The sequence below is a fragment of the Saimiri boliviensis genome, chromosome 1 (assembly GCF_048565385.1).
Source record: "Saimiri boliviensis isolate mSaiBol1 chromosome 1, mSaiBol1.pri, whole genome shotgun sequence".
Taxonomy (NCBI): domain Eukaryota; kingdom Metazoa; phylum Chordata; class Mammalia; order Primates; family Cebidae; genus Saimiri; species Saimiri boliviensis.
In genome coordinates this window covers 301,466,640-301,494,619 of record NC_133449.1, presented here as the reverse complement: position 1 = coordinate 301,494,619, position 27,980 = coordinate 301,466,640, and the positions used below count along the sequence as shown (strand labels likewise).

Sequence of the window (27,980 nt, the reverse complement as noted above, 5' to 3'; positions counted from 1 at the left end):
ATACTTTTGAAACAGTCATTTTAATCTCACTGGGAGTTGTATGACTTCTCTACGTATGTGTAACTGGAAGTTTATTGCACTTCCTGTGTTCTCATTATAATGCAGCTTACCAGTGAATGTAGGGAATGTTTTTCAATCTCATTAGCATTCAAAGAAATGAAAACTATGATGGTAAAATAATTTATCCCTTTTCAAATTGGCAAAGATTCCAAAGAAAGGAAAATAAAAGTACCCCGCATGGTCCAGATTTAAGGGAAATTAGTTTATGATATGCTGCTGATAACCACAAATGTCATGGAAGTTAAAGTCTCCAAATGTCTCTGTTTTAAAGACACAAACTGAAACATTTATGAAAGCCATGTCCAGGTGACTTAGCCCCTTGCCCCCAGCTTCTGCCTTGTGCGGGGATGTGAGGCTGAGCGCGATATTCCGGCTGGTAGCCTGTGCTTGCTGAGGCAGTGGCCATTGCTGCCACAGTGGTGCTGATGAGGACAGATCCCATGACTCAGAGGCCACGTCTTTCATGCACCCTCACCAGTGACACCCCACGAAGCCGCTGCAGGGTGGGGCTGTGGGCTTGCTTCTGAAATAGAGGAAGACTTCACATCAGGCACAACAGCCACACCCTTGCCTTCTCCTCCGCTCCCTCCAAAAATCCCACAATAATGACAGCTATCACTAAGATTTAATAATCATACAAATATTATGAATAACACACACGAATGAGTTTAACATCAATGTGAAATTAATTTCTCAAAAGTATTTTAAGATGCCATAGTTGATGTAAGAAAAAATAAAGAAACTGCATACACTAACAATAAATAAATCAACATGATATTAAATTCTGCCCCTTTTCATCCACCATCTCTGCAAAATGTGCCCACACTAGAGGGTCTTCAGGGTGAGGTGGACCAGGCCTTCCGGAAGCATACTGCCCTCATCCTAAGTAGGTCCAGAAAACAGAAGGAAAGGGGCAGGAGCAACTTGTGTCTTGATGGTTGTATATACTGCATGCAAAATATGGAGAGAGACTATAGGCCAAGTTTAAACATAGATGGATAACCCCTAAGTGAAGTTAATCAATTCCAAGAACAAATTAAAAAGTCATGATCAAATGGGACTTACCTCATAAAACAAGAATGACTCATTATCAGAAAATCTATCAATCACACTAAAGAAAAATTGTGATTATTTCAGTAAGTACAGAAAAACACTTGATGGAGATCAATATTTTTCTCTCTCTCTCCCTCGCTCTCTCTTTTTTTTTTTTTTTTTGAGACAGAGTCTTATTCCATTGTGCAGGCTGGAGTGCACTGGTGCCATGCTGGCTCACTGCAACGTCTGCCCCCGGGCCCAGGCAATCCTCTTGCCTCAGCCTCCCAAGTAGCTGGGATTACAGGTGTGCACCACCACACCCAGCTAATTTTTGTGTTTTTAGTAGAGTCGGGGTTTCACGATGTTAGCCAGGCTGGTGGATGGAGTTCAATATTTTTCACAATAAAAATCCCTGGAACAGCCAGAGCACTGCAGATGGTGTGTGGAAGGGGGCGCCTGCCTAGGAGGCAGGAAGCTGCTGCCCTCTCTCAGGTGCCAGGTCTCACTGTCACGCCAAGACAAGGTGCATATTTTAGGACACGTGATTTTATATTTATTAGAAAAAGGGCCTTGTAAACCATGGCTGCCTTCTCATGTTGCCTGTTAACTTGGAGCCTGTGACAAAATGGTAATAAATACATTGAAAGTAGGCACTTCTGGAGGTTATGAATATGGACTACAAAACAGGAGGATATTGTTGAAAATTTGAGCAAATGATGCTTGCATTTTTTCATTTTGGATGAGCCAATTCGATGTTTGTTTGCTTTTTTTTTTTCTAGTCTCTTACTGGCTTTGCTCTGGTCGTGAGTGCAGAAGGGATGATATTTTACGCATCAGCAACGATCGTGGACTATCTGGGCTTCCACCAGGTAAATGAAACCAAAACAGCCTCCCAGGCAGTTCAGTGCTAGGTTCTCTTCCCTTTGTAAATGTTTATCGTCTTCGAGGTCTGACGAATGTCTAAAACCAGGCTTTTCTGTCACTGAGCTCTTAGATAAAGATCTCCACACCCCGTGTTTGTCTAGGGCAGCGTCTCTTCTAGCCTGGGTTCGGGGTTTCCATGAGAGGCCACTCAGGGTCAGGGTGTTCCGGTCTAAGGAGCTGTGGCTTGCGGACTGCAGCATGGCCTCCTCCGGCCCAGGCACTCTGCTACTCCGCTAGGCCCCCTGCCCCACCAGTGCTATCCCATCCAGCCACTCCCAGTCAGCATCTTAACCCGCAGCTTCTGGGCGCACTCAGGACACAGCGTGTTCTGGAAATGCCCTTCCTGACATGTGCGTGGTTCATTTGGGATGCTACCCAGCCAGCCCCAGGTGGATGAGTCCAGGCTTCGGGGTAGAGAATGGGGTTGAGGCCTCATCAGATACCAGGCCCTGGAAGGGCAACTCACCCAGGAAAAGGTGGGATAAAAAAATCTCACCTGGCCGGGTGTGTTGGCTCTCACCTGTAATCCCAGCACTTTGGGAGGCCGAGGTGGGTGGATCACGAGGTCAAGAGATCGAGACCATTGTGGCCAACATGGTGAAACCCCCATCTCTACTAAAAATACAAAAATTAGCCAGGCGTAGTGGCGCATGCCTGTAGTCTCAGCTGCTCGGGAGGCTGAGGCAGGAGAATTCCTTGAACCCGGGAGGTGGAGGTTGCAGTAAGATGAGATCGTGCCACTGCACTCCAGCCTGGCGACAGAGTGAGATTCCATCTAAAAAATATATATATATCTCACTCAAGGCCAGGAGGGGAGCAAGGGAGCTGTTTTTCTGTCTGGGAAGGAGCAGGGGTCCCCCGTGGAAAATCAGATGCTGGTTGTAGAATCCAGATTTCTCTCATTGCACAGCGAGGCTCCCAGGATCTGGAAATCAGGCATATTGTAGACTGACGAGATTAATGGAGAACTCAAAGAAGCAAAAATGGGGCCCTTTATCTGCACTTCCACAAGCCACCCCACAAAAATACCCTCCCTGCAGATGAGCTCCCAATGCGAGTTATAAACCCAAGGAAGGCATAGACGGTAAGCAGGAGCCAACAGACAGGCAGACAAACCTGCTTCCTGGAAGAACCTAAGGAACAAAGCCGTCCAAAGGAAACTGGCAAACAAAGTTTTAAAATAATAAAAGGTTAAAGAAGCAATATAAAGAAAGCTCTGCATATGCTGAAGAAAGAACAGGTATGTTTGAGAAAGATCAAAACAAAACTTTGAAAAATAGACGGTGTATTAGGGTTCAGTCTGGAGACAGAAACTGCAGAAATTTGAAGAGTTTTACAGAAAGACTTAAGACGGGTTTAGTGTGAGGGAATGTTAACCAGCAGCACCAGCTCAGCAGCCCAGGACAAAAGGGACTTTGAGGACACAGACACAGCTTCGAAGGGGCAGCGGCGCCCGCAGGGCCCAGGCAGGGGCCGTCTTGGAAACCCCAGCCCCACTGAGGCTGGAGCCAGACCCTCAGTGGCACGGTGGGGCCATGGCCTGGTGTTGGAGAAGTTCCTGAGATGCTCAGGCCAGGGCCTGGCTGGCAGGAAGCCTCCCTTTGGGACCCAGGTGAGATGCATACCTGGAGGCTGCTGGGCCCTGGGGAAGAGCTGACACCAGGGGGTGTGCACGGGGGGGGGGGGGGGGGCGGGAGGCCCCAGGGCAAGCCCTTCCACCTGCAGTGCCCGGCACCTCTGCCTCCGAGGAAATGGTCCCAGAGCCAGCATTTGCGCTGAGTAAGAGGCAGCACACACGTGATCAAAGCAAAAATCTCCGTGGGCCGGTGGAAAGCATAGGGGCTGTGTGGAGCAGCAGGCTGTGGAAGCCACGAACCACCCCCTCAGCCACACTGGTCCCTACACGTCATTAGCATTCACGTCTGCCCAGGCCTGAGGCTGCACATTTTTTTTATCCAATTTCCACAAGAGCTGGGATTTTGAGTTTTCTCCCAAAGCTGAAATTGCTGCTGCCTTGCTGGTGATTCTGCGAAGCAGCCTCTCTAGTCTGCCCCTAAGTTCAACCCCCTGCCCCCGAGCCCAAGGCTGCCCTCCCTGTGAACTGCCAGGACAAGGTGACCACCGGGCTCATGGCAGTGAGCTTGTTTTCTGCACCTCGGCTATCTCTGCACATTGGACACCTCCTTGGGATGACCTCTCCCCCAGCGTTCACGTGAAGGTGCAGCTCATCAGCGGGCCTGGGCCGGCCCTGGTGGAGGACGCAGGGGGACACAGCTGTGTGCAGGGAGAGACAATGCCATGCGGTGGGCGTGGCTGCCAAGGGGTGTCCAGGTCGCTGCCCTCCTGGTAACTCAGTGCAGGGTGGATACACGGCTTTGCTGTCCCAGCAGCAACCTTGATGATGCTGAGCCTCATTTTCCGTGGCACACAATGGCCAGCAGTGGTGTTTGCCTGCCAGGCTGTGGCCGGACCATGGGGCCACTGAGCAGAGGAGTGCTGGGAAAAGCCCTGGTGCCTGGCGACACAGAGGGACATCACTCTGGGCAGCTGTTTCAACACCGTGTGACCACAGGCTTTGCTGAGTGTGCCCTGCTGTGATCGCAGCACTTCCAGCTCCTGACATCTCCTAAGAGAGGGGACCTGCAATGACAGCTGATAGGTCCCTCATTCCCTCAGATCATGTGAGCATCTGGGTGGCCGCTGGTGTCTTCTTCATCTCCATCTTCTGTGCTCAGATCCCACGGAGCTGCCCATGGGATGCTTCCTTTCCGTGTGTGGAGAGTAGTGGAGTGGGTCTGTATGCATTTGCTGCCGTTTGGTGCCTTCCTCACTATGGGGTGTCCCGAACAGGGGAACGCCTGTGTGACAGGATGTGGGCAGACATGAGATGTGGCTCGGGGACTCCGTCAACCTAAACAGAGCAGCTTCGGCTTGGTCTCTTGGCTGTGCGTGCAGGGTGAGTCTCGAGAAGGCCGCTTGCTCTGCCTTTTGCACGCTCGGAACCATTTGCAGCTCCCGTCCTGCATCCTGAGCTGCCCCGGGTTCTCCAGACGCATCCAGAGCTGCTGCCTTCAGCCAGGCTCGATTCGCTCACTCCAGGGTTTGGCTTTGGGGATGGGGGCAGGCGCTGTGCAGAGCAATTTGATTCTGGGTCAGAACTTGCTAATTGGACTTTATGTTTTCTTGGCGTTCACTCATTTTCCCCCAAGCATGAGAAGTTAAAAACCAAAAAAAAGTCTTGCCTTGATTATGAGGAAATTGGTTCCAAATGCCATTAAATCAGGCAATGCCTCTAGTTTATGCAAATAATTCATGAAAATTTCAGAACAGCTTTGTGCTTATGTGAGCTTATTGTGCAAAATGCTTTACAAAAAAGTCAGGAACCAATTATTCCGTCACTGCATGGGCGCACGAGTTCAGTGTCTTCGAGCTCAGCATGCCTGGTGATGAATACACAGCTTCAGGTGTATATTTTGGTTGCCATTGACATTTGTTGACTCAAGAAGTTGTTCGTTCTCTCAAAGGTTAGAGTTCGTGGATCAGAACAGTTAAGACACCCCCAGGCATGGTTAGCAGATGTGTGCATGCTTTTGTGCAAACAGGTAAAAATGTCAGCCGCTAGAGTGAACAGCCTATTCAAATTGGAAATGCTTTTATTCTGAGCTCTGTAAGTGGTGGTATTGAGCTAAAATAAAGACTGCCTCTGCCTGACGAAAGGAGGGTTTGCTCTGTACTGTTGGGCTAACCTTCATGCCCTCTTCCCTCCCATTTCTCCAACCATGTCTCTTGCTGTCACTCTGTAGGAATCCGACGTTAAAAGATTAAGAAAGGCGTAAGGCGGATGTGCCACACTGAGTAAAACAGACCTTTGTTTCCTCAACCTAGACATTTATGTTTCACCCTGTACAAATCTTCAGATTGGCCTTGGTTGGAGGCGTCTTTCTGGGGCTCCGACGCCCCCTCCGTGTGCTCTGCCACCTTGGTTGAGCAGAGGCCCTTTCTCGCTTGTTGATTCCCTTTGCTGTGTGGCTACAGGGTGGGAGACAGTCAGGGAGGCCTGGGGCTGCTCAGGGAGGGGACTGGGGGCAACCTTCCAGGGACCTAACGCTCAGCGTCACCTATGGAAATGCATGTGAGGGCCATTTGGTGTGGGGCAACATGGGGTTGCCAGGGCTGGGCTGCCGCTGCTCTGTGCAGGAGGCACACTCCATGGTGAAGGACTGGAGAGAGTTCTGGAAGGTGCAGGGCCTCATGATCTGTGTAGGAGGAGGAAGAGGTACGCTCCATGGTGAAGGACTGGAGAGAGTTCTGGAAGGTGCAGGGCCTCATGATCTGGTGCAGCGCCAGCTACTGCGAGGACAGCCAGGCGTCCACACAGCAGGGCACCCAGGCATCCAGCACTGCCATGTGCCTCTGGCACAAGCCCAGGCCTTTGTGACTGGCGAGTCAGAGAAGTCCCCCGATCGCCTGGCTGGGTACATCTGCATTGCAATGACAGCCAGGTTTCCCAGATGCAGGGAGCGAGGGGCTGCAGGTAAAGCGGCAGCTGCCGGCCACATGACCACAGGTGCCAACCACCTCATGGGCCTCCTCCCAACTGTTACCATAAAGATGAAGGAATCGTTCTCTTCTGCTGGGAAATAAGTCTCTGCTTGCGGTCCTTGGCGCTGAGGGCAAGAATCTGTTTTTAAAAGGAATGGCAGAATCTCAGCTGACTGAAACCTCAGCCTCCCAGGTTCAAGCGAGTCTCCTGCCTCGGTCTCCCTAGTAGCTGAGATTACAGGTGCACACCAGCATGCCTGGCTACGTTTTGTATTTTTAGTAGAGATGGGTTCATGATGTTAGCCAGACTGGTCTCCGACTCCTGACCTGAAGTGATCCACCCGCCTCAGCCTCCCAAAGTGCTGGGATGACAGGCATGAACCACTGTGCCAGCTGGGAATTTTAGTCTTTCAAGCAACATTTATGAAGGAAGAAATTAGGGATGGCAGCAAGTGTAAGGGGAATGCCACTTGCCTTTGGACGCTGGTTCCTGCAGGATGCAGTTCTAAAACGCTGGCACTGAAATGCCAGGTCGGAGCTCGCACAGGAGAGCGTTCTGGAGCCAAGTTTCCTGAGGCAGGTGCTTGTCCTGGCAGAGCAGGGGCCCTCTGAGGTGCCCGGCTCTTACTGCATAGGGACCAACAGGCTGGCCAGTGAGAGCGGATGGGGTAGGTGTTTCTGTTTGCTGCCAACCTCCGTTTACTGGGAGTGTCAACACACCATTCTCCATAAGCTGTGAAGCAAACGTCATAAGGTCTCTAATTCAGAAGGGGGCAGACCCAGGTTTCTGGGTGTTTTCTTGGCTTTGTGTTATGCATTCCAGGGGTAAAGTGGATTTTAAGGTGTGGAGTTGGGAGGAAGAGTGGCCTGGATGAGAACTCTGAAGCTTCCTTGTGGATCCCCTTTTCTGGCTGTCCGGATGTGGACGTACATTTCTCGAAATTCTCACACGCTGCATCCTTCAGCCTGCAGACCCTGTGGAGACATGAGAGGCGATGCCACGTGGTTAGGTAGCCGAGCATCCTCTGATGGGCTGAGGCTGCTGCCAGCAGAACCACGCATTCCTGGAGGAGAAGCGGGTTTTGATGCGAAATATTCCAGTGTCCAGGGTGAACACTGGAGGAGGAGCCGCTGGCTACTTGGCGATGAGAACTGTGAAGCCCTGGATTTGGGGAAACCTGGCTTTCATAGAACAGGACGGGATGGAAGCCTAAACCCAGCACTGCTTACTCGGCCCTGAATTAAGAGAGTCCCAGGGAGAGAGTCCCCTGGCAACAGGAAATCAAGGGAGAAGGAGGGAGCCCTGGGAGGGGGGAGCCCTGGGAGGGGGGAGCCCTGGGAGGAGGGAGCCCTGGGAGGAGGGAGCCTGGGAGGGGGGAGCCTGGGAGGGGGGAGCCCTGGGAGAGGGGAGCCCTGGGAGGAGGGAGCCCTGGGAGGAGGGAGCCTGGGAGGGGGGAGCCTGGGAGGGGGGAGCCCTGGGAGGAGGGAGCCTGGGAGGGGGGAGCCCTGGGAGGGGGGAGCCTGGGAGGGGGGAGCCTGGGAAGGGGGAGCCTGGGAAGGGGGAGCCCTGGGAGGGGGAACTCTGGGAGGGGGAACTCTGGGAGGGGTGAGCCCTGGGAGGGGTGAGCCCTGGGAGGAGGGAGCCTGGGAGGAGGGAGCCTGGGAGGGGGGAGCCCTGGGAGGGGGGAGCCCTGGGAGGGGGGAGCCCTGGGAGAGGGGAGCCCTGGGAGGGGGGAGCCCTGGGAGGAGGGAGCCCTGGGAGGGGGGAGCCCTGGGAGGGGGGAGCCTGGGAGGGGGGAGCCTGGGAAGGGGGAGCCTGGGAAGGGGGAGCCCTGGGAGGGGGAGCCCTGGGAGGGGGAACTCTGGGAGGGGGAACTCTGGGAGGGGTGAGCCCTGGGAGGGGTGAGCCCTGGGAGGGGTGAGCCCTGGGAGGAGGGAGCCTGGGAGGAGGGAGCCTGGGAGGGGGGAGCCCTGGGAGAGGGGAGCCCTGGGAGGGGGGAGCCCTGGGAGGGGGGAGCCCTGGGAGGGGGGAGCCCTGGGAGGGGGGAGCCCTGGGAGGGGGGAGCCCTGGGAGGGGGGAGCCTGGGAGGGGGAGCCCCGGGAGGGGAGAGCCCTGGGCAGAGCTGACTCCTGAGAGCAAAGGAGGGCGGGGCCTTCGCCGGTGCACGGAGGCGGCGCTGCAGACTGGCGGGCGGGCGAGCTGCTCCCCGCAGGAGGAAGCCAGTCTTGAGTCCCGGCTCACACCACAGACAGCTTCAGAGCGATGATGGAAGTTTCTAGAAGACAACGGGGCAGAGCTAGGAGATCTGTGAGGAAAGATTTCTTGGGAAAAAAATCGCTCCCCACGTGGAGAGCATGGATGGGTTGGGCTGCGCGCTGTCCGTCAGGAGGGTGGGACGCGGCGGGGACACATCCCAGGGAACGCGCGTCCAGGAGGGACGGCGCAGGGCAGCCGGACGCTCAGTCGGGATTCCGGAAAGAGACGCAGCCACGCCGTACGCACGCACGCAGCCACGCACGCAGGCCGCCACGCACGTCTGTACGCACGCCTGTACGCACGCAGCCACGCACGCACATACACAGCCCTGCACGCACGCCGCCGCCAGGCACGCACGCCGCCGCCAGGCACGCACGCCGCCGCCAGGCACGCACGCCGCCGCCAGGGACGCACGCCGCCGCCAGGCACGCACGCCGCCGCCAGGGACGCACGCCCGCACCGACGCACCCTCACGCACGCGCACTCACACATGGCTGACTATCCCTAAGACGCAGGCTGCTCATTCTTATGGTTCGTGACGTGGGAGCTGAAACCCCAGAGAGAAACATGGCGTACCCACCGCAGCGGCTAAAAGACGAGGCGGAAAGGACAAACATTGGCCGGAAGCCGCGGCCCGAGCGTCCGCGCACGGCCGTGCCCGAGCGTATGTGGGTGCAGTTGCCTTGGAGACCGTCGGGGTTAACCGGCAGCTGAGCCTCCCCGGCCTGTGCGCGGCTCCGCCGAGCAGATTGTGTGTGTGCGTGTGTGTGTGTGTGCGCGCGCGTGGAGTGGGCAAGGCCGCCGCGCTGCAGGTGCCCACACGGTCGCCATGCGGGGCGGGGGTCCTGGCAGGCGCGCGCTCTCTATATGCAGTGGGCGGCACAGAACCAGCCCCCGCACCGAGGGCGAGGGCGGCCCCGACTCGGAGGCAGACGCAGCCTCGCGGGTGCCGACCGTGTCCTGTGCTCTCACCCGGGTGGTGCTTTCTTGGAGGTGACTCATCAGCCGCGTGTTCTTGATTGGGCGCTTTTTGGCCTAAGTCACCCTCCAGTCACGGAAGTCCTTAGGAAGGCACCGATGGTAGAGCCGCCGGGGCCTGCATGGCAGGAGGCTGGTGCGGCCCTTTTTGCTTCGAGGGTGTCTGTCCGCGGCCCCACGTTCCCCTCCGTAGCCCCGGCCCGCCGGCACCGATGGAAGGCGGCAGCTGCTTCCCAGGTCTTTGCCCTCCTTTCCGGACTCCTCTGCCCACCGCCTTCCTTGACAGCGCATTCGCAGAAGGGGACAGCGGGGCCGCTGGCGGTGAGGGTCCAGCCCCTTCAGGGAGGGCCACCTCCTTCTGCCCTCCTGAGGCTGTGTCTATTCTTGTTCGGGGAGCCCCGCAGGTCCTGCCATGAGGCTGCTTGAAGTTGCTCATCCCTTTAGTGTGAGTTTATTAGTTACATCTTCTAAAGTCTTTATAGGAGCTTCGCATCCAGTTAGGAAGAACGACTTGGTTAATATCATGATAATAAATGTCACTTAAAATTAGGTCATCCTGAAAGAGTCCTGAGGTCACTAGCAGTCCCTGGCAGTGTTAATTATTTAGGGGTGACCCTGGTGAGCCAGGCTCCAGGTGCAGACGCCTGACATCCTTCAGTGACGAGAAGGAAGAGGGTGGTGGGACGGCCATCCTTCCTGAGGCTCAGACACACTCACTGGCAGTGGTGACAGTTGGGTCCATCTTGAAGTCAATCTTCCTGGCCCACAGCGTCACCCTCTGTTGCCAGACGTGGACCCTGGGTGCCTGTAAGGGTCAGTCTCTGTGTCAAGGTCCAGATTTGCTTCTGAGCAGGACGAAGGAGAGAGGACTAGAGAGAGGCCTGTGAACTGGCGGGTCCTGGAGGCACCGTGGAAGTGGGAAGAGGTTGAGGGCCAGGTGTCAGGATGAAGAGAATCGCCGGCCATAAGATGTGAAGTGACGAGAAACAGAGTCACAAAGAGGGCCAGTCACCAGGAAGGTGGATGACTTGGCCCCAAAATGTTTGCAGCCCAGAAGATGCTCATCTCTTAGCGTCCCGCTTGCCCCCGAAGGCTGGATGTGGGCGTCACTGGGCTGGCAGACGGGTGGGCAGCTGTTCCAGGCAACTTAGGCATCTTCCCAGGAGGGAGCGTGGGGGCCCAGGGCCAAGCGCTGTCTTTTCGGTGGGATTCTCTCCCCATGGCTGTGACTTGCTTTGACAAGCAGAGGGGAAACTCATCCATGGAGTGAAGTGTGCAAAGCCGCTTGGGGAAAGGCTAAAATAACCTTGTTGCAATATTTCAGACCGACGTAATGCACCAGAACATTTACGACTACATCCACGTGGACGACCGCCAGGACTTCCGCCGGCAGCTGCACTGGGCCATGGACCCTCCCCAGGTGGTGTTTGGGCAGCCCCCGCCCTCCGAGGCAGGTGGGTCAGCAAAACCGAGAGCAGGTCACATAGCACGTTGATGCCTCTGGAAAATGTCCTGGCGCGCCTTCTTGGTGCGAGCTGCCTTCCATGTTGACCTTAGCGCCGAATCTCACCTTTCTTCAGAGGCTGCCTCCCATGTCCCTCCCGTCCTCTGGTTGGGCTGCCACCAGCTCTGTGTGGCTCCTGAGTGCTTCACTCCTGGTTGCTCTCCTGGGCTCTGCGGGCTTGAGGTCACTGCCATTCTTGCCGCCTCACCGTGAGCTTCAGTCCTGCCTCTTGTTTTGCAAACCCCCCTCAAGTCTCATGTCTGCCAGGAAGTTTCTTTGCCCCTGAAAGTTTGTTGCTGTTCAGAGACAGTTGCCACTTTTTATGAAGACCCCCTACACAGGGCTTGCCCCCCACCACCCCGTGGCCCCGACTAGTAAGATGAACCCTGCAGGCGTGGGGCTCTGCGGGATGGCGTCTGCCCAGGGGACCTGTGCAGAGCGCGGCTCCCTGGTCCTCTCACACAGATCCACAGAGGCCTAAAATAATTCATGGGAGTTTCCACCACAGCCTCATGGGACAGCATGATTTACCTTAAAACAGCAGAGCCCAGGCACCGACATGCAGACCCTTTCATAAAGCTAAAAACAAGCAAGATGAAACCACTGGGGGATCGTCGTGCATGCACATGTGCTAAAAACAATGTTTTTAAAGGCAAAGGATGATGAAGGCAAACTCTGTCCGAGTGACGTCTAGAGGGATGCTGGGGGCGGGAGGGAGGGGTGCGCAGCGATGGGGTTTCCACCACCTTGGCGTGAGAACCGCGGCGTGTTTGCCGCGTGCTGTGTGCGTGCTGCCGCGCGGGTGGCCCCTGCACTTTGGCTTCTGCCACCACCACGCCCCTTGACCCCTGTGGCCTGCAGGAGATGACGCCGTCCTGGGGAGGCTGCTCAGGGCCCAGGAGTGGGGCGCAGGCGTGCCCACCGAGTACTCTGCCTTCCTGACCCGCTGCTTCGTCTGCCGTGTGCGCTGCCTGCTAGACAGCACCTCAGGCTTCCTGGTGAGTGCGTGGGTCCCTGGCAGGAGGCTCCTGACATCTGGGGTGCGTTCCACCCTGGAATGGAAGTAAACAGGGCGAGGGGAGGTGGGAGCATTAACCCACATGTCCCTGGCGGAGGGGTGAGGGCCGGCTACTGACCTCTGTGCACACCGGGACAGCGTGTGGCCTTGACGCCTCTGGGCATGCGAGGGGATGCCTGATGAGTCACCGTGAGGCCTGCTGTGGTGGGCGAGCCAGGTCGGTGAAAATGTGAAACTCTGCAGTAGGTTTATACTCTAGCTGTACCTTTATTTAAAACTTATTAAAATATATTTCAAAATGTAATCTACATAGGCTGGGCACGGTGGCTCAACGCCTGTAATCCCAGCATTTTGGGAGGCCAAGGCAGGCGGATCTTGAGGTCAGGAGTTCGAAACCAGCCTGACCAACATGGTGAAACTGTCTCTATTAAACATACAAAAATTAGCTGGGCATGGTGGTATGCGCCTGTAATCCCAGCTACTCAGGAGGCTGAAGCAGGAGAATAGTTTGAACCTGGGAGGCGGAGGTTACAGTGAGCTAAGATCGAGCCACTGCACTCCCGCCTCGGTGACAGAGTGAGACTCTGTCTCAAAAAAAAAAAAAAGAGCCTTCAGTTGTGGCTGGTGTGAGTGGCTGAGCCCACAGCTTCTGCTGAGCTTTTTGGTTTTACCCTCTTGTCTTGCAAACACATACTTGCGATTTTTACTTCTGCTATTTGACCATTTCCTCTTCTAGCTCCTCAATGAATTAGAGAAGTCCTCCCCCTCAGACATGTCAGGGCAAAGACTTCCCACCCTGTCCCAGACCTCTGCCCACCTTGTGGACTCCTGAGGCATCTGCCTCTCTATAGCCCCTATGCCCTGGGTCGCAGCAGTCAGGCCCAGGTCACGGCCCCTGAGAGCCCCAGTGGTGGCCTCTGCTGTCCTCCTGGCTGCAGTTCAATGCCACAAGGCCCTCTGACCTCAGCACCCTAGCAGGGCAGGCCCCTTGGGCTCAGCTTTCCACTCATTTGTGGACCCATGATATCCTGGGGACCTCGGGTGCAGACCGTCTCCACGGCAGAGGCACCTGTGGGTCTGCATGTTTCTGTGGGCACCTTGTGGAAGGACCAGCTCTCCGCAGGCCCCAGGTCTGTTAGCACACACACGCCCCAGGGCGCAGCTTTCATTTATAAAGATAGATAGTGACAATGAAGGCTTTTATTTTGGTATTTTGTTCCAAATTTTGTGGACGTTAAGATACGTTTATTGGCTATGAACTGCTGCTCATTTAAAAAAAAAATATATATATATATATATTAACCAATTATTGGTTAATTGAAAACTCTTATTTCTAGATGACACAAAATTGGAAGGATTTTACTGTGCAGCTGTTAAAATACAGCCACACCAAGACCCTGCACAGCCCCACAGCTCTTCCCAGCTTTAACCCTGAATGGTGCAGCCTGGGCAAAGCGGGTGTCATGGGAACTCCCTCATGCCACTCATAGGGCCAACTGTGAAAATGCTGGTTTTGAGATTCGGTTGAAGTTTACTTGGGAGCTTGAAATCAGCCATGTTGGGAATATTTATACTAAAGAAATTGGTAAACAGTGTTTATCGGGGAATTTTCCCTCTGGAGAGCTAGATGTTAAACATTTCCCAACACTCCCCTGCCTTGAATCCCTCATACTAATTGTATGACTGCTACATAGTAGGTGTTTATTACTTGTTTAATAAATCCATGGACACATGGAAAGATGAATGGATGGGTGGATGGATGGATGGACAGATGGAAAGATGGATGAATGGATGGATAGATGGGAAGATCAATGGATGGATGGACAGATGGATGAGTGGATGGATGGATGGGAAGATGATGGATGGATGTATCCATGGGAAGATGGATGGATGGATGAATGGAAAGATGGATAGATAGACAGATGGGTGGGTGGACAGATGGATGGGTAGACACATGGATGGGTGGATGGATGGCTAAATAGATGATGGATAGATGGGTGGATGGATGGATGAAAGATGATGGACAGATGGGTGAATGGATGAGAAGATGGATGGATGGAAATACTGATGGATAGATTGGACGATAACAGATGCATGGAAACACGGATAGATGGGTGGATGGATGAATGGATGGAAACATGGATGGATGGGAAGGTGGATGGATAGGTGGGTGGATGGATAGATGAATGGGTAGATGGATGCATGGGTGGACGGATGGAAAGGTGGATGGATAGATGGATGGAAAGATGATGGATGGATGAGTGGGTGGATGGATGGATGAATGGGTGGGCGGATGTATGGGAAGGCAGATGGATGGATGGGAGAATGATGGATAGATGGATGGGAAGATGATGGATGGGTGGATGGATGGGATGGATGAATGGGTGGGTGGTGGATGGATGAATGGGTGGGCGGATGTATGGGAAGGCAGATGGATAGATGGATGAGAGAATGATGAATAGATGGATGGGAAGATGATGGATGGGTGGATGGATGGGTGGATGGATGGATGAATGGGTGGGCGGATGTATGGGAAGGCAGATGGATAGATGGATGGGAGAATGATGGATAGATGGATGGGAAGATGATGGATGGGTGGATGGATGGGATGGATGGACGGGTGGATGGGTGGCTAGATGGATGGATGGAAAGATAGATGGATGAAAAAAGGATAGAGAGAGAGTGACGCCACATTGTGGGGTCATCCTTCCATGGAAGGCAGGAGTACCCTGAAGGCCCTTGGTAAATAACTAAATTATACATCAGCCTTTCTTTTGTAGGGAGATATTTTATTTTCTTTTATAACAAACTCCTAGGTTACTTGCTGGCTTTCAAAGTCACACTGTAAGCCCTAGATAAATAAAATCAAGTTGTGCCTAAATGTTATTAAAATGAAGGATTACTAATTTGGAAATAGAATATTAAAGCTCAAACAGTGCTCGGAGATCTTCCATTCCTGCAGATTCCTGCCAGGGGGTTGGCCAGTGGCCTGACCGTGGGTGGGTGGCAGGCAGGTCCAGCAGGCGCACATTCACGCCCACCTGTGGCGGGAGGAGTGGCACACACATGAGCATGATTGAGTGCCCACGTGGGAACGTACCTGCCAATCAGAGGTGATCACCGCGACTCCGGAGAAACCCGCGAATCACTGTGCGGGCCGTGGGGTCACAGCTCGGCAGCTGCAGCTCTGCTGTCCTGAGCCCTCATGGTGAGCTGCCTCGCTGCAATTCCAGCTGCTGTGGTGCTCTTGAGTTCTGTGTCCCGTGACCACCTTGCTGGAGCACTTTGTGAACACGCCTTCCTCTCTGTCTCTAAAACACCAGACGATGCAGTTTCAAGGGAGACTAAAATTCCTGTTTGGACAGAAGAAGAAGGCGCCCTCGGGGGCGGTGCTCCCACCGCGGCTGTCGCTGTTCTGCGTTGCTGCTCCGGTTCTCCTCCCCTCCGCCACGGAGATGAAGATGAGGAGCACACTTCTGAGGACCAAGCCCAGGGCCGACGCTGTGGCGCCCACGGATGCAAAGTGAGTGAGACTCGCCCTTCACAGCCAAGTGGCGCCTGCCGGTGGCCTCCACACTCAGTGTCTTCTGTGTCTTCTTTCTTCATTTCCAGCCAGTAATAAAATAACAAGTGTTCTGCTTTTAAAGTCGTTACACGACCCAGGTAGCAATGATGAGATTAAACGTTTTCAAACTCGTATTTGCAAACTGGCACCAAACCTTGCCGGTTTGGATTCATTCCCAAATCGCCCTGTTACAGAAGCAGTTTCAGAGTAAGTGCCCTGACCCTGTGTCCTCAAGGGGACGGAAGGTTGGCTGTGGCCTCTGCCCTTCTCCACTGCTCAGCTGCCCTTCTTCGCACAGCCTGTCTGTGGACAAGTGGACGTCCTTCCTGGCTGCAAGAGATGCCAGAGAAATACGTCCCTGGTGGGCAGGTGGAGAGGGTCAGTAGCACGGCTGCCCCTCCAGCTGCTCCTCGTCCCTGGCCAACCCAGTCCTATCCCAGCGCTTTCTCAGCCTTTCCGAAATAGAAAACACGTGATTGGTCCTCAACCTTGTTGGCGCTAGGGACCAGTTTTGTGGAAGACAATTTTTCCATGGACTGGGATGGTGGATTGTTTCAGGATGATTCAAGCACATTTACTTTCTATGCATTTCATTTCTGTTTTTATGACATTGTAATATATAATGAAATAATTATACAACTCAGCGTAATGTAGAATCAGTGGGAGTCCTGAGCTTGTTTTCCGGCACCTAGGCAATCCAGTTGCGGGGGAGGTGATTAGAGACAGGGACACATCATTGGGCATTACATTGTCGTAAGGAGCTTGAAACCTGGGGCCCGCCCATGCGCAGTTCACGATACGGTTTGAGCTCCTGTAAGACCCTACTGCCTCGGCTGAGCTGACGGGAGGTGGTGCTCTGGCCCACTGCTCACCTCCTGTGCAGCTTGGCTCCTGGAGGCCACAGGTGGTACCAATCCGTGGCGTGGGCGTTGGGGACCCCTGCCCTAGGGGATTCGTGCCTGTAGTTTCCTAGATTGCGTTAAGGCTGTCTTGCATGCTGGGAGAGATGTAAATGCTGTGTGTATAGAAACCGTGTATCCCACCTGCGGGTAAGACACTAGTGACGTGGGGCTGGGGCAGCCAGGATGCCAGAGACCCGACTTCATCTCAGTGACCTGGACGAGTCACTTCACCTGTCACTGCCTCCTCCTGGGACAGCCTGATGGGAGGGAGAGGGGCTGAGTGCAGGGCAGAGGGGTGGTCCGGGCTGGCCCTGCACCCTGGCCCTCAGCTCCCTGAGGCCCTTGGCTGCTGGCAGGGTGCTCCTGCTCTGTGACTCTGAGACACCCGACTTGTCCTCCTCAGCCTCTCAGCGCTGCACGCATGCCCTGGTGACCAAGCACAGCTCAGCTTGCCTGCGATCCCGCAGCTGCTCTTGGGCAGCCCACTTTGTTCATGGCCTCCCTGCTCTGTGGGCAGCAAACACTGAGCTGGAAGGAAATCTCAGCTCCCCATCCCAGTGGGAATCTCCGCCATAGCACCCAGGAGTGACTGGCTGAGGCTGCATGAACCCCACATGCAGAAAACATTGCTGGGTTCAGACAGAACCTTGAGAGCAGATGCATCCTGGTGTGGCTTGAATCTCACTGCCTGGCGTTGCCGCTGCCCGCCGTGGCCGAGCGTGCTCTGTTCTGTTTGCCTTGCCTGGGTTCTGGTTTCCAGACATTGCCTGATTCCTACGCTTCTCCTCTGTGCACGGACAGCGTTGGGGGCACGTTCGCAGTAGGGGGAGCCGTGTGGTCTGCAGGAGACGTCCCCACCCTGTTTTGATAGCTGCCTTTCCTGATGCTCCAGCTGCGGCAGGCACCTCAGGGCGATCCTAAGTTGCAGTGATGCGGGTTGCCCTGTAGTCTGACTTTGGATTCTACCTGCATTCCTTGACTTTTGTTAGTATTAAATTTCATTCTTTTGGATGCAATCTTGATTGACCTTGTCAGAGTCCAGGCTCCTGAGCTAGTTTGAGATCTGGGACTCAGCAGCACCCACCACACTGCCGTCCCTCCCGTTTCCTGGCAGCTTTGGCAGGCCAGTGCGCCCTCTGTATTCACACCCGTGCCCTCTGTGGGAACACCGGGGCCTGCCCGTCGGATCCCAGGGATGCTGGGAGACCCCGTCACGGACCTGATGACTTCCAGATGCAGAGGATGTGGCTGGGGGCCCTTTCACCCCAAGGCGCTGCAGAGGAGGGCCTTGGAGGCGCTGGGACCCCTGCTCAGTGTCCAGGGCTGACCGAAGGCCCCAAGGCCACCTTGCCAGCACTCACAGCACTCTCCGCTGTGGGCGTGACTTCCATCCTCACCTTTGACCTCTTTAAATGACCATTTACACCGCTCTGCGGCCTGGCGGCAGCAGCGGCCATTCAGAGGCTCTCATGCCTGTTGGTTTCCGCCTTTGTTACTCATTTCTGCTCATGCGCGGCCTCCGCCTGGGCCCTGACAGCCCCACCCCACTGCTGCTGAGGGAGGACAGAGGGCAGCTTCGGGGACGGCCGGGACACGAGCCAGCCTGCTGAGCCCACAGATCTCCGGAAGGTTGTTTGTTTGTTTTGAGATGGAGTCTTGCTCTGTAGTCCAGGCTGGAGTGCAGTGGCACAATCTTGCCTCACTGTAACCTCTGCTTCCTGGGTTCAAGTGATTCTCCTGTCTTAGCCTCCCGAATAGCTGGGACTCCAGGCGTGTGCTGCCACACCTGGCTAATTGTTTGTATTTTCAGTAGAAATGGGGTTTTACTGTGTTATCCAGGATGGTCCTGATCTCCTGACTTCATGATCTACCTGCCTCAGCCTCCCAAAGCCCTGGGACTACAGGCATGAGCCATGCCTGGCCTCTGGAAGGTTTTAAATTAAATTTATGTAGCTTCTTATTTTAAAGGATGGAAATGTGAAGTGCAGGGGAGAAACACAGAATTCTAGAGGGAAAAGAAGTGAATGCTACGCCGACACACAGAAGCCAGGGGTCCCCGCAGGGCTCTGGCCCAGGTCCTGCACCTGCAGGAACCACGCAAACCCGGGACCACTCCTTACCTGGCTTGGTCTTTATATCGAAGGTGCACACCGCAAGCCTGGTCTTCGCTGTGAGTTCCCAGCCCTAGAAGCAGACGGGACGAAGCCCCCTGGTGTCAGAGCCGGGCAGGGCAGGCCTGGCCCCACCGCACCTTGCATGCCCACAGGCCTGTCCCGGCCGCCTGGGGTGGTGCACAGGTGCGCAATCACAAGCACAGGTGTGGGGCCGCGGGTTATAGCTCTTGCGGTAGCCTGGACGCCCAGACGCCCAGACCTCCTGTGGGGTCATGAGGGTGGGGTGGAGCGCAGGACACACCAAGCTGGCACACAACTTCAGCTCAGCACACACGTTATTAAAACTCAGAAGAGGAAAGAAAACTTGCCAAGCCAAGAATGCTGACTCCCACCCACCCAAGGCTTTTGGAATTCTCACCACCCTGCTCTGAGCTGGATTCAGAAGCCAGCTTCCAGGATACACCCTGTGGTCCACCAGCCCTGAGCACCACAGTGGTGTAAGATGCAAGGTGCACTCTGCAGAACCAGAGCCCCGAGGCAGTGGCAGCAGCCACCGTGGCCTCCTATGACCTCTGGCGGCCCCCAGCAGCCACCCCGTCTCCCACAGCTTTTCCCACAGGAGTTTGTGACATGGTCTTGATCCTGCTGTTCCTGAAGCCCATTCTGTGAATCCCTCTGCTCACTGTAATTCACTGGGACGCCCACATCAACACACTCTGCGCTTTGCAGCCATTCATGGACACATGCGGGGCACTATGAGTCTTGTGCTGGACATGGCCCCTGCTCAGACTTTGGCCCTGGCCATCCTGGAGGTGCCCAGAGTACAGAGAGAAGGGCAGCTCGGGGGCGCGGTGGGGGCCAGCCAGATGGACTTGAACCCAACTCTGGCACCCGCTGGTGGGGCAGTGCTGCTTAACGCTTCTCTTGAAAAACGAAAGGAAATACAATCTACCAGGGTGCGCTGTTAGGATTTCAGATTCGGCTCACTGTGGTTCGTATGTGGGCACACACACACTTCCAACGTGAGCTGGTCTTCACCACCTCAGTGTTCACTTCCTAGAACACAACTACCTGGAGTCAGGAGAACGGACTGCATTTTCTCTCTGGCCTTCCAGGAAACGATATGAGCTCTAAAAATCATCTATGACTTTATCCTTGTAAGCAAATTTATCCTAAAAATCATCTATGACTTTATTCTCTGAAGCAAATTCTTGAGCCCTTCATTGGCCTGAAAAGTGACATGATTGAGTATTTTCAGTAAATCTATAACTAAGAAAATAACTTTCCAGGCTATAAAGAATTAAACAAGAGTGAGTTATGGTTTCTGTCTTTATCAATTTCTACCTTTGATGCATGTCTAATCCACGTCATCTTGCTGTTAATCTGTGTTCTTCACAGAGTAAAGGCCACCGCGAGTCTGTGCGAATCGGAACTGCATGGAAAACCCAGTTACTCAGCAGGTACTTAGAACATTTCTATCTGATCTTTTCCACGTGGGTAAAATGTGTTTCTGCTTCTTGGAGAACTTTCCCTGTCCGGCGGAGATGTAGCGTATTCCATGGAAAAGCCATTTTGCAGACTCGGTGTCTGTCCTGCTGTGGACAAGCACCGGTCCTGGGCTCTGGTGTGTGCATTTCCAAGCAGCTCAAGGGGTCCTGCCTTGCTGAGAACACACAGCGGTTGTCCGGGAGCTCCTCAGCTCACACGGTGACGGCTTCCTCCCCCTCTAAACCCCAACAGGAAGGAGCAGCAGAGAAAGCGGCATTTTGGTGCTCAGGGAACAGACTGACACTGGCCGATGGGCACAGGTTCCCGCCAGAGCCCCATGTCCGTGCCTCCGGGGCAGCCCTGACCTTGTCCTCGACCCCAAGGGGACCTCAAGGTAAGTGAGGTCAGGCAGCCTCCCCCAGCCCCAGCAGCTCCCTGAGTCACTGTGGAGGCCCAAAGGAAGAGGGGGTGGGAGGAGTGATACAAAGGGAAAAAGACGATGGCAGCCCTGACCACCACGCGAGCCACGGCTGCCCCCGCTCCCTGTGGAGCTGTGCACGGAGCTTCCCGGCTGGAAGTTATGCACGTCGCTGGGGACTGACCCCGGAGAGCAGTGGTCCAGGGATATCGGGGCTGAGGGTGCCCCGTGGGCTCTGGCCGAGCTGCCCGGGCTCTGGGACCAGCCCTCATCTGTCGCCTAGAACCTGGGTCACCAGCTCCATCCTGAGCTTGCCTTTGCTCAGAGTCCTGTCTCCTCCTCCTCCCTCCCCAGGGCCTGCCTGCTGCCCAGGTGGGCCCCCCGCTTTCCTGACCAGCCCAGCTGTGCACCGCAGGGCCCTCCCCACCTTCTAGGTCACTGTCTCACAGTCACACACTGCCAGTCCTAGTGTCATGCGGCGTCCAGTTGGTCAGCAACAGAGCCTGGCCACAGAAACTGCTGGACACGGTGCTTTCTGCTTTGCAGTTCCATGGGGCAATTTGCATGGCCCCTCCCACCCCCAGAGCTACTGACTGGTGTGGCTAACACTGCACAGGCGGCCTAGGCCTCACAGAGACCCCCTCCCTGAAGCCTGTGCCCTTCCCCACCCTGGGCCCTCCTCACTCGCCCCAGGCACACGGGGCAGGAGTGGGGGGTGCTGGCACGGCCTCCTGGGCTGCTGGGTGGGTTAGAGGGGACGGTGCGGGGTGGGGTTGGTGTAGCAGCCCCAGCAGATTTAGCATCATCCTAATGTAGTAGCCTCCCTTAGAGACCCCCACCAAGGCGGCCAGACCTAGTGTCTTCAGCCGCTGTCAAATGGGCATCTTTTCTCTGCAGGGACAGGGAGGAGGAGCAGCAGAGGGTGCTGAGCAGGGCCTCTGGAGCTACAGGGCGGAGGGAGATGCCGGGACCCGCAAAGCTCCTGCCTTGGACGGCAGGAAGGCGCAGTGAGGATGGTGCCCGGCAGAAGCTGCAGCACAGCCAGAGTGGCCTACTCTCCCTGCGCCCCACGTCCCGCGGCTCCTGCCTGCCCTACCCGTGTGTCCAGGGCACTTTCAATGCCAGTGGCTCGGGCACATTCAGGAACTTGCCTATCTCTCAGCCTCCGAGCCCGTCCCCCAGTGCCCACGCCATCCGGACCAGCAGAGCCTCGCGGGATGTTAGTGAGGACCAGGTGCACCCTCCCCTCTGCCACTTTCCGCAGGGGAGCCTGCAGCACCCTCAGTCTGAAGCTCAGCGTTTGGCCTCGAGGGGCTATCCCACAGAGGACGTGAAGCTGCGAGGCATGCAGATGCCTCCGGGGGGCCTGTGCGGCCCGACACTGCTGCTAGATGTGCCCATCAAGATGGAGAAGGACGCTGGGTCTGAGGATGCTGCCCATGGCTGCGTGCCCAGCCAGGTGTGGGGGTTAGGGGCCGGGGAGAGGAGCTGTCCGGTCACCTTCCCTACCAGGATGCCCCTGAAGACAGAGCCAGACTCCCTGCACCAGGTCTACAGTGCACACCTGGGGTATGGCGTGCTGGGGGCTCAGCCCCACAACAGGGCCACTGCGGGGCGCAGCAGGGAGCTGGCCCGTTTCCATCCCGCACACTGCGCGCGCCAGGAACCCACGCACAGCCTTCCCCAGCGGGAGCCTCCCCACCAGCTCTGCGCGCGGGGCCGAGGCGAACCGTCCTCCCTGCCGAGCTGCACCTGCAGAGCTGCTGAGGCCGCCCCTGTGGTCAAGCGCGAGCCGCTGGACTCGCCCCAGTGGGCCGCTTACAGCCAGGGAAGGGCGCCTGGGATGTTTCCCAAAAGTGCCTTGACGACGCTGGTCCCACCCCAAGCCTCAGAGTGCACATTCCTGCCGTAGCGCAGTGACCACCATCCAAACTCAGGTCCGTCCGTCTATGCTCAGATGCAGCAGTGGCTGGGCTGACCCCCCAGCCTGGTGAGGCCGGAGATCTTCCCAAGAAATGCCCCGCAGAGCTGCACGTGCACAGTCCGTCTGTGTGCGCAGCATACGTGGTAGTGTATTACAAATTTTATAACGTAACCATTCTTAAATGCGAACTGGCCTTAAGTCTACTCAGGCATGACAGCATTTTCTCTTTGAGGAATTAAAATCTTAAATCAAGTGGTCATGGCTGGACAGTGTGAAGCCCGAGAGGCAGGGAGCGCCGGCCCACTGCCGCCAAGTCCACAGTCGGGGAAGCTGCGAGCAGCGCTTCTAGCTGGGCCCTCCCTGTCCATCTGCAGCTTCCAGCCTGTGCTGTGCAGGCCAGGCGGCGTCAGCCCATCGCTGGAGTGCGCTGCAGAGGCCAGCACCCGGCAAATTAGAAATACACCTCGCGGAGAAAGGGGCTGTGAGCCCACTCAAGGAGGAATCTAGAATACTCCAGGCAGCAGAGGCTGGCAGTACTGCGTACCACACTGCCCCGCGCTGTGCGGCAGGTGCTCCGTGGCGCCAGGACAGAGTGAGGCCAGGTCTGGACTAGAAATGGACAGGGTAACACCTGTTCCTTCTGGACATCTCCCGTGTTCTTAGTGGGTCTCTGCGGATGGCCTTACTAATCTGCCTCTTGGTAGATCATGTAATACAGAGTACACAGACCTGATAGGAGACCGTGCTGTCTGTGGGGTTTTTCTGTCTGGCTGTCTCCATAGTTCACTCAGATGAGGGTTCCCATGGCCATTCTCGGAGAATAATTAGGTACAAGACGGACAAGCATTAACAGCATTAAAACAGCTGTAAAGGCAATATATTCTGAGGGTAGGAAATCTGGATACAAAAGCAAAGTCAGAAAGTGAAGGTCAGTGGTCTACCAACCCGAGATAACTTAAGAGCTGATGGTGTAGTTCAGGCTTCTTCCATGCTGCACCCGGCTGGTGCAGGCATCACATCAGGGTCACCACCAAGCAGGAGGAAGCCGTGGCACGAGGCCCCTCTCCTCGGGGACGTCAGCTCCACTGGGAGAGCCCTCGGAGTGAGGGACCCACCATCCCATCGCACTGCGCATTCTGCCTCCTGCGTGGACTCCCCCCGTCGGTGACTTTGGAGTGTCAGTGTTTAGCCCCTGGTTTAATGGTGAAGCCATTTGTTAAATGCACACCCACTTTGTCAAAACCCAGGTCTGGTTGGTGGGACTGGGTCTTCTGCCCATTGCCAGGTGCCTGCACCCCTCAGCAGCCTGGTTCTGGGACAGTCTGCCCCCACGTGGCAGGGACAGGGATAAGGCTCTCCTCCCAGAACTGAAAGAGGAAGACCAAACCCCTGAGCCCAGAGTCACAGATCCAACATGGCCTCCTTTGACTCCCAAGCCCTGCCAAGGGGCCACTCACTCTGCTCAGCCACGGGGCGCCTTTCGAAAGGGACAGAGCTACCCAGGGGCCAGTCACCTGTGAGGACCGGCCCCTAATTCCCACCTTGGCCCCTCACTGCACAGAGTCCTCTTTATTTCTCATGCGGACCATGGCACACCTCTGGTCTCTGGGCATTTATGGATTTAAGACCAGGATGGTATTTCAGAAGCTTCCCACTTCCTTCCTATTCTAACCAAGTGCCCAGTTCCTTTCCTGATCATGGAAAGACCCTTAATAATTAGACCAGCAGGCCAGGTGCAGTGGCTCATGCCTATAATCCCAGCACTTTGAGAGGCTGAGGTGGGAGGATCACTTAAGCCCACGAGTTCAAGACCAGCCTGGGCAACACAGCAATAACTTGTCTCACAAAAAATAGTTAAAAATCAGACGTGCTGTATCCCTGAAAACATCTCGATCAACACACACATTCCACTCCTGGGTTCCCTGTCCTGAGGGCTGGAGCTCAACCCTCCGCAGCTCCCTTCAGCCCGGGTGCTGCCTGGGTCCCAAGAGTGGCAGCTGCCCTTCCAGTCTCAGGGCTGAGGTGGGCAGGGAGCTCAGTGACTGACAGTCTTGCATGTGTATCACAGGGCTCAAGTGTCCTGGAACCAATGGCTGTCACTGGGAAAAACACCAGGCCCCAAAGACGGAATCAGACGTGGCTTTGCATTTGCCATTGCAGCCAGAGCCCTCAGTACCGTCAGAGCAGCACAGATGGCAGCCCCTGCCCAGGAGGCTCCTTCACCAAGTCCTGCCTTGCACCTCCCAGACCTTCAGACACACCCCCATCCAAGGCCCTCCCAGTGACAGATTGCGTAGCCATGGCTGCTGTGCAGCCCATGCTGTGCTGAGACGCTGCGCTCAGCACACAGGTGTCAGCTCTGTAGGTTTTGTGGTGTGGGGACCCCACAGGAGGCTGCAGCTCTGAGTGCCTGGGGCCAGCAGAGTGTCCAACATCCCTTCCTCGGTGGCAACAAAAACTCCCTGTCAGCACTTCTGTTATTTAATGGCCACATCCCTCCTGGAAAACTGTGGGGAAGATAATGGAACATAGAAGGTGCGGATGTGGTCAATTCTCTTGTTAGCACTAATTACAGGTTCCTGTTTTTCTGTTTATGTAGCTTTTCCCTATACAGCTGAAAAAGTATTAAAGTCAAGTGTAATGTGGGAATGGGATGGAAGGGAGGAGACAAATACAGCTTATATTTTATATTTTTGCAGTTTCTACTGGAAGAAAAAAGTTGTCAATATCTAGACTAACTTGTTGAATTTTTAAAACTTTTGCACTATAAATGCAGCTTTCTCTACTGCTTTCTCAGTGGCTCTAGGAAGCTTTCAAATACTTTTTGTACTGTGGTTTGTATTAAACTTGCAATATTGATATAAAATACATGACATGCTAGTACATGTTTAACATAAATTGAAATGTCTGCATTTTCCTAATGAAGTCACTTTATTTCCTTTAAAGGGTGTGTTGGTTAATTTACATTCTAAAGCAGCCTTTCACCACTAAATAGAAGGCAGCAATAAAAATAAAAACTCTAGAGCTACAAGCCTCCTGAAGGAGGAGGAAGTGCCTGCGTTTTCCTGCTGCTGCCCAGTGGCACTGCTTCTAGAGATGGTCAGGGACCCTCCCAGGTGCTCGCGGGATGCCCCAGACCTGACCTGTGAAGTGAGGAAGGTAGGGCTGAGGGCATTGTGGGTCAGGGCCAGGTGGCGCCCACCCTGCCTGGGACAGGGCCTGCATGACAGGCCCATGGGAAGGGGGTGGAGGGGTCACTGGCCCAGGCAGATTGTGGCCAGACACCCCCCCACCACCCCCAATGCCATCAAAAAAGTGCTGAAGCCTCCTCAAGCACAGATGGCAGCCCAAGGCCCAGGGAACTGAGCTTGTTTCCTCTCAGGCACCTTCCGAGAGTCCTAGCAGCCCCTGCCAGGCCTCCTTTGCACCCTGCAGCTGGTCAGCGGACCTGTCCCGGTCACTGGTGTAAGACCTCCATGTCCTCCCGGGGACCAGGCCAGCCCTCCCGTCTGTGGCTCCATACCTTGGCCCACCTCTCCGCCCACGCCCTCTCCTCTGTGGCCTCAGGCAGACGGAGTTCCCACATTTTCACTCCTCACCCCCAGTCTGGCTTCTGCTGAGTGAGCCTGTGTGGAATTAGGATGAACACAATTTTTTTTTTTTTTTGAGATGGAGTATCACTCTGTCGTCCAGGCTGGAGTACAGTGGTGTGATCTTGGCTCACTGCAGCCTCCACCTCCCAGGTTCAAGTGATTCTCTCACCTCAGCCTCTAGAGTAGCTGAGACTACAGGCATCCACCACCACGTCCAGATAATTTTTGTATTTTTAGTAAAGGCTGGGTTTCACCATGTCGGCCAGGCCGGTCGCAAACTCGTGGCCTCATGTGATCAGCCCACCTCAGCCTCCCAAGGTGCTGGAATCATAGATGTGAACCTAACTGCTGGACACATGCAATTTCATCTCACCAGGCGCTGCCCAGAAGAGGGGCTTTACCCAGTCGGTCTCCCTCCTACCTCCCCATCTCCCAGGCTCCCACCCTACCCAGCCCTGGCCGCTGTGTGGACAGACATTTTCAGTCTTGGGCTTCTGAAGGGGTGAAACGGCAGTTTTATGTGCGTTTTGTTCATTCAGCATATTCTAATCCCTGTTCAACACCAGGCTCTGCGGCGGTGCTGGGGACACATTCAGGAGAAAACACATGCAAACGTCAGTGGCGTCCCAGAGCCGGGGTCTGCAGGTGGGTGCTGTGCGCTGTGTGCGTACATGCAAGGAGAAGGGGTGCAGGTAGCTGACCGTGACCATGAGAACCCTGTCAACTCTGTGACGCAGGGAGGGGCCGGTGCTTTGCAGGTGCACAGAGCTGGGGTTGGGGTGCCCCAGGTCTTTGGGGCAGTTTTATGCGGGACATATGGAGGGCTGGAGCTGAACGGCCACCGTGAGATCTGCGTGACAACACAGCAGGGCGTAGGTGGAGACGCCCTGGTCGTGGCTCAAAGGCTTGAGCTGAGCCCCGTGAGGAGGGTGCAGGAACAAGGTCTCCCTGAGGAAGGCCAAGGGAGGCAGCTTATTCCCCGGAGCCAAAGGCTCTTGTCCTTTACCCGTTTCTTGCTGCCCCCGTTTGCCCTTCCGGATTAATTTGCAGGAGTTCCCTTTCTACTCTGGATAGCCATCTTTTGTCAGTTACAGATGCTGACAAGGTTTTCCCTCAGCCTGCGGCCTGGCTTCTCACGTAAGGGTTTAAAAACATCCTACAAGAGTTAAAAACTTCAGTATGGCAAACGCCACATCACCAGAGCAGCTTCTCAGGCTCCGCTGGCCCGGGAGCGAGGAGCCTCCAGCTCGAACCGTGGCTCGTGATGCTCCCGAGGTCCTCCTACGAACGTGCCGCTGCTTCGGGGCCACTCACCTGCGTCCACGTGACGGGCACACGTGACCACGGGGCCCTCCTCCTGCTGCTCCTGCCCCCGGTCTCCGCGGCCCTGCCCGAACCTTCGGCTCCTGTCTACGCAGCGGCCAGCCTTCATCTGCGCACCGAAGGAGGTCCACGGAGGAGCCCAGCACGGCGTGCGTTCCCGCGGGCGGGGCCGGGGCCGGGGCGCGCCGGCGCCTCCCTCCCTCCCTCCCTCCCGCCGGAGTCCGCCCGGCCCAGGTGCAGAACGGGCTCTCCAGCACGGTCCCCGGGGCCGCTTCCGCCGGGCGCTGGGCTGCCCCGGCCCGCCCTTTGGCGCAGCACCTGCGCACTACGCAGGC

The 27,980-nt window shown here is 55.6% G+C and overlaps 2 protein-coding genes and 2 long non-coding RNA genes across 10 annotated transcripts in view; 2 read left to right on the top strand and 2 right to left on the bottom strand.

Annotated features, from left to right (window-relative positions):
- Positions 1-22,954, top strand: part of AHRR (aryl hydrocarbon receptor repressor) — a 110,197-nt gene extending 87,243 nt beyond the window's left edge. For 3 of the 6 annotated variants that reach the window (XM_039473464.2, XM_039473440.2, XM_074387673.1), the window contains 7 exons: positions 1,875-1,964; positions 11,121-11,250; positions 12,162-12,298; positions 15,642-15,841; positions 20,298-20,359; positions 20,640-20,781; positions 21,703-22,954. In XM_039473464.2, the coding sequence (XP_039329398.2) occupies positions 1,875-1,964; positions 11,121-11,250; positions 12,162-12,298; positions 15,642-15,841; positions 20,298-20,359; positions 20,640-20,781; positions 21,703-22,717 (1,776 nt within the window). In that variant the 3' untranslated portion in view covers positions 22,718-22,954. The other 3 variants (XM_039473401.2, XM_039473461.2, XM_074387684.1) reach the window with 3 other exon arrangements.
- On the bottom strand, positions 88-27,719 carry LOC141581627 (uncharacterized). Of its 2 annotated transcripts, XR_012514378.1 has the most exons (3): positions 27,637-27,719; positions 1,126-7,536; positions 88-583 (listed from the first exon to the last, which is right to left on the bottom strand). It is a non-coding gene; the product is annotated as an uncharacterized LOC141581627 (long non-coding RNA). The 2 variants fall into 2 exon arrangements; XR_012514377.1 differs by lacking the exon at positions 88-583 and having other exon boundaries at positions 667-7,536.
- Positions 20,492-27,630, bottom strand: LOC141581628 (uncharacterized). The gene is made up of 2 exons (XR_012514379.1): positions 26,253-27,630; positions 20,492-23,921 (listed from the first exon to the last, which is right to left on the bottom strand). It is a non-coding gene; the product is annotated as an uncharacterized LOC141581628 (long non-coding RNA).
- Positions 27,715-27,980, top strand: part of EXOC3 (exocyst complex component 3) — a 34,246-nt gene continuing 33,980 nt past the window's right edge. The window contains exon 1 of the mRNA XM_074387664.1: positions 27,715-27,794. The gene's annotated coding sequence lies outside the window, so the exon portion shown is untranslated. The remainder of the gene's footprint in view (positions 27,795-27,980) is intronic.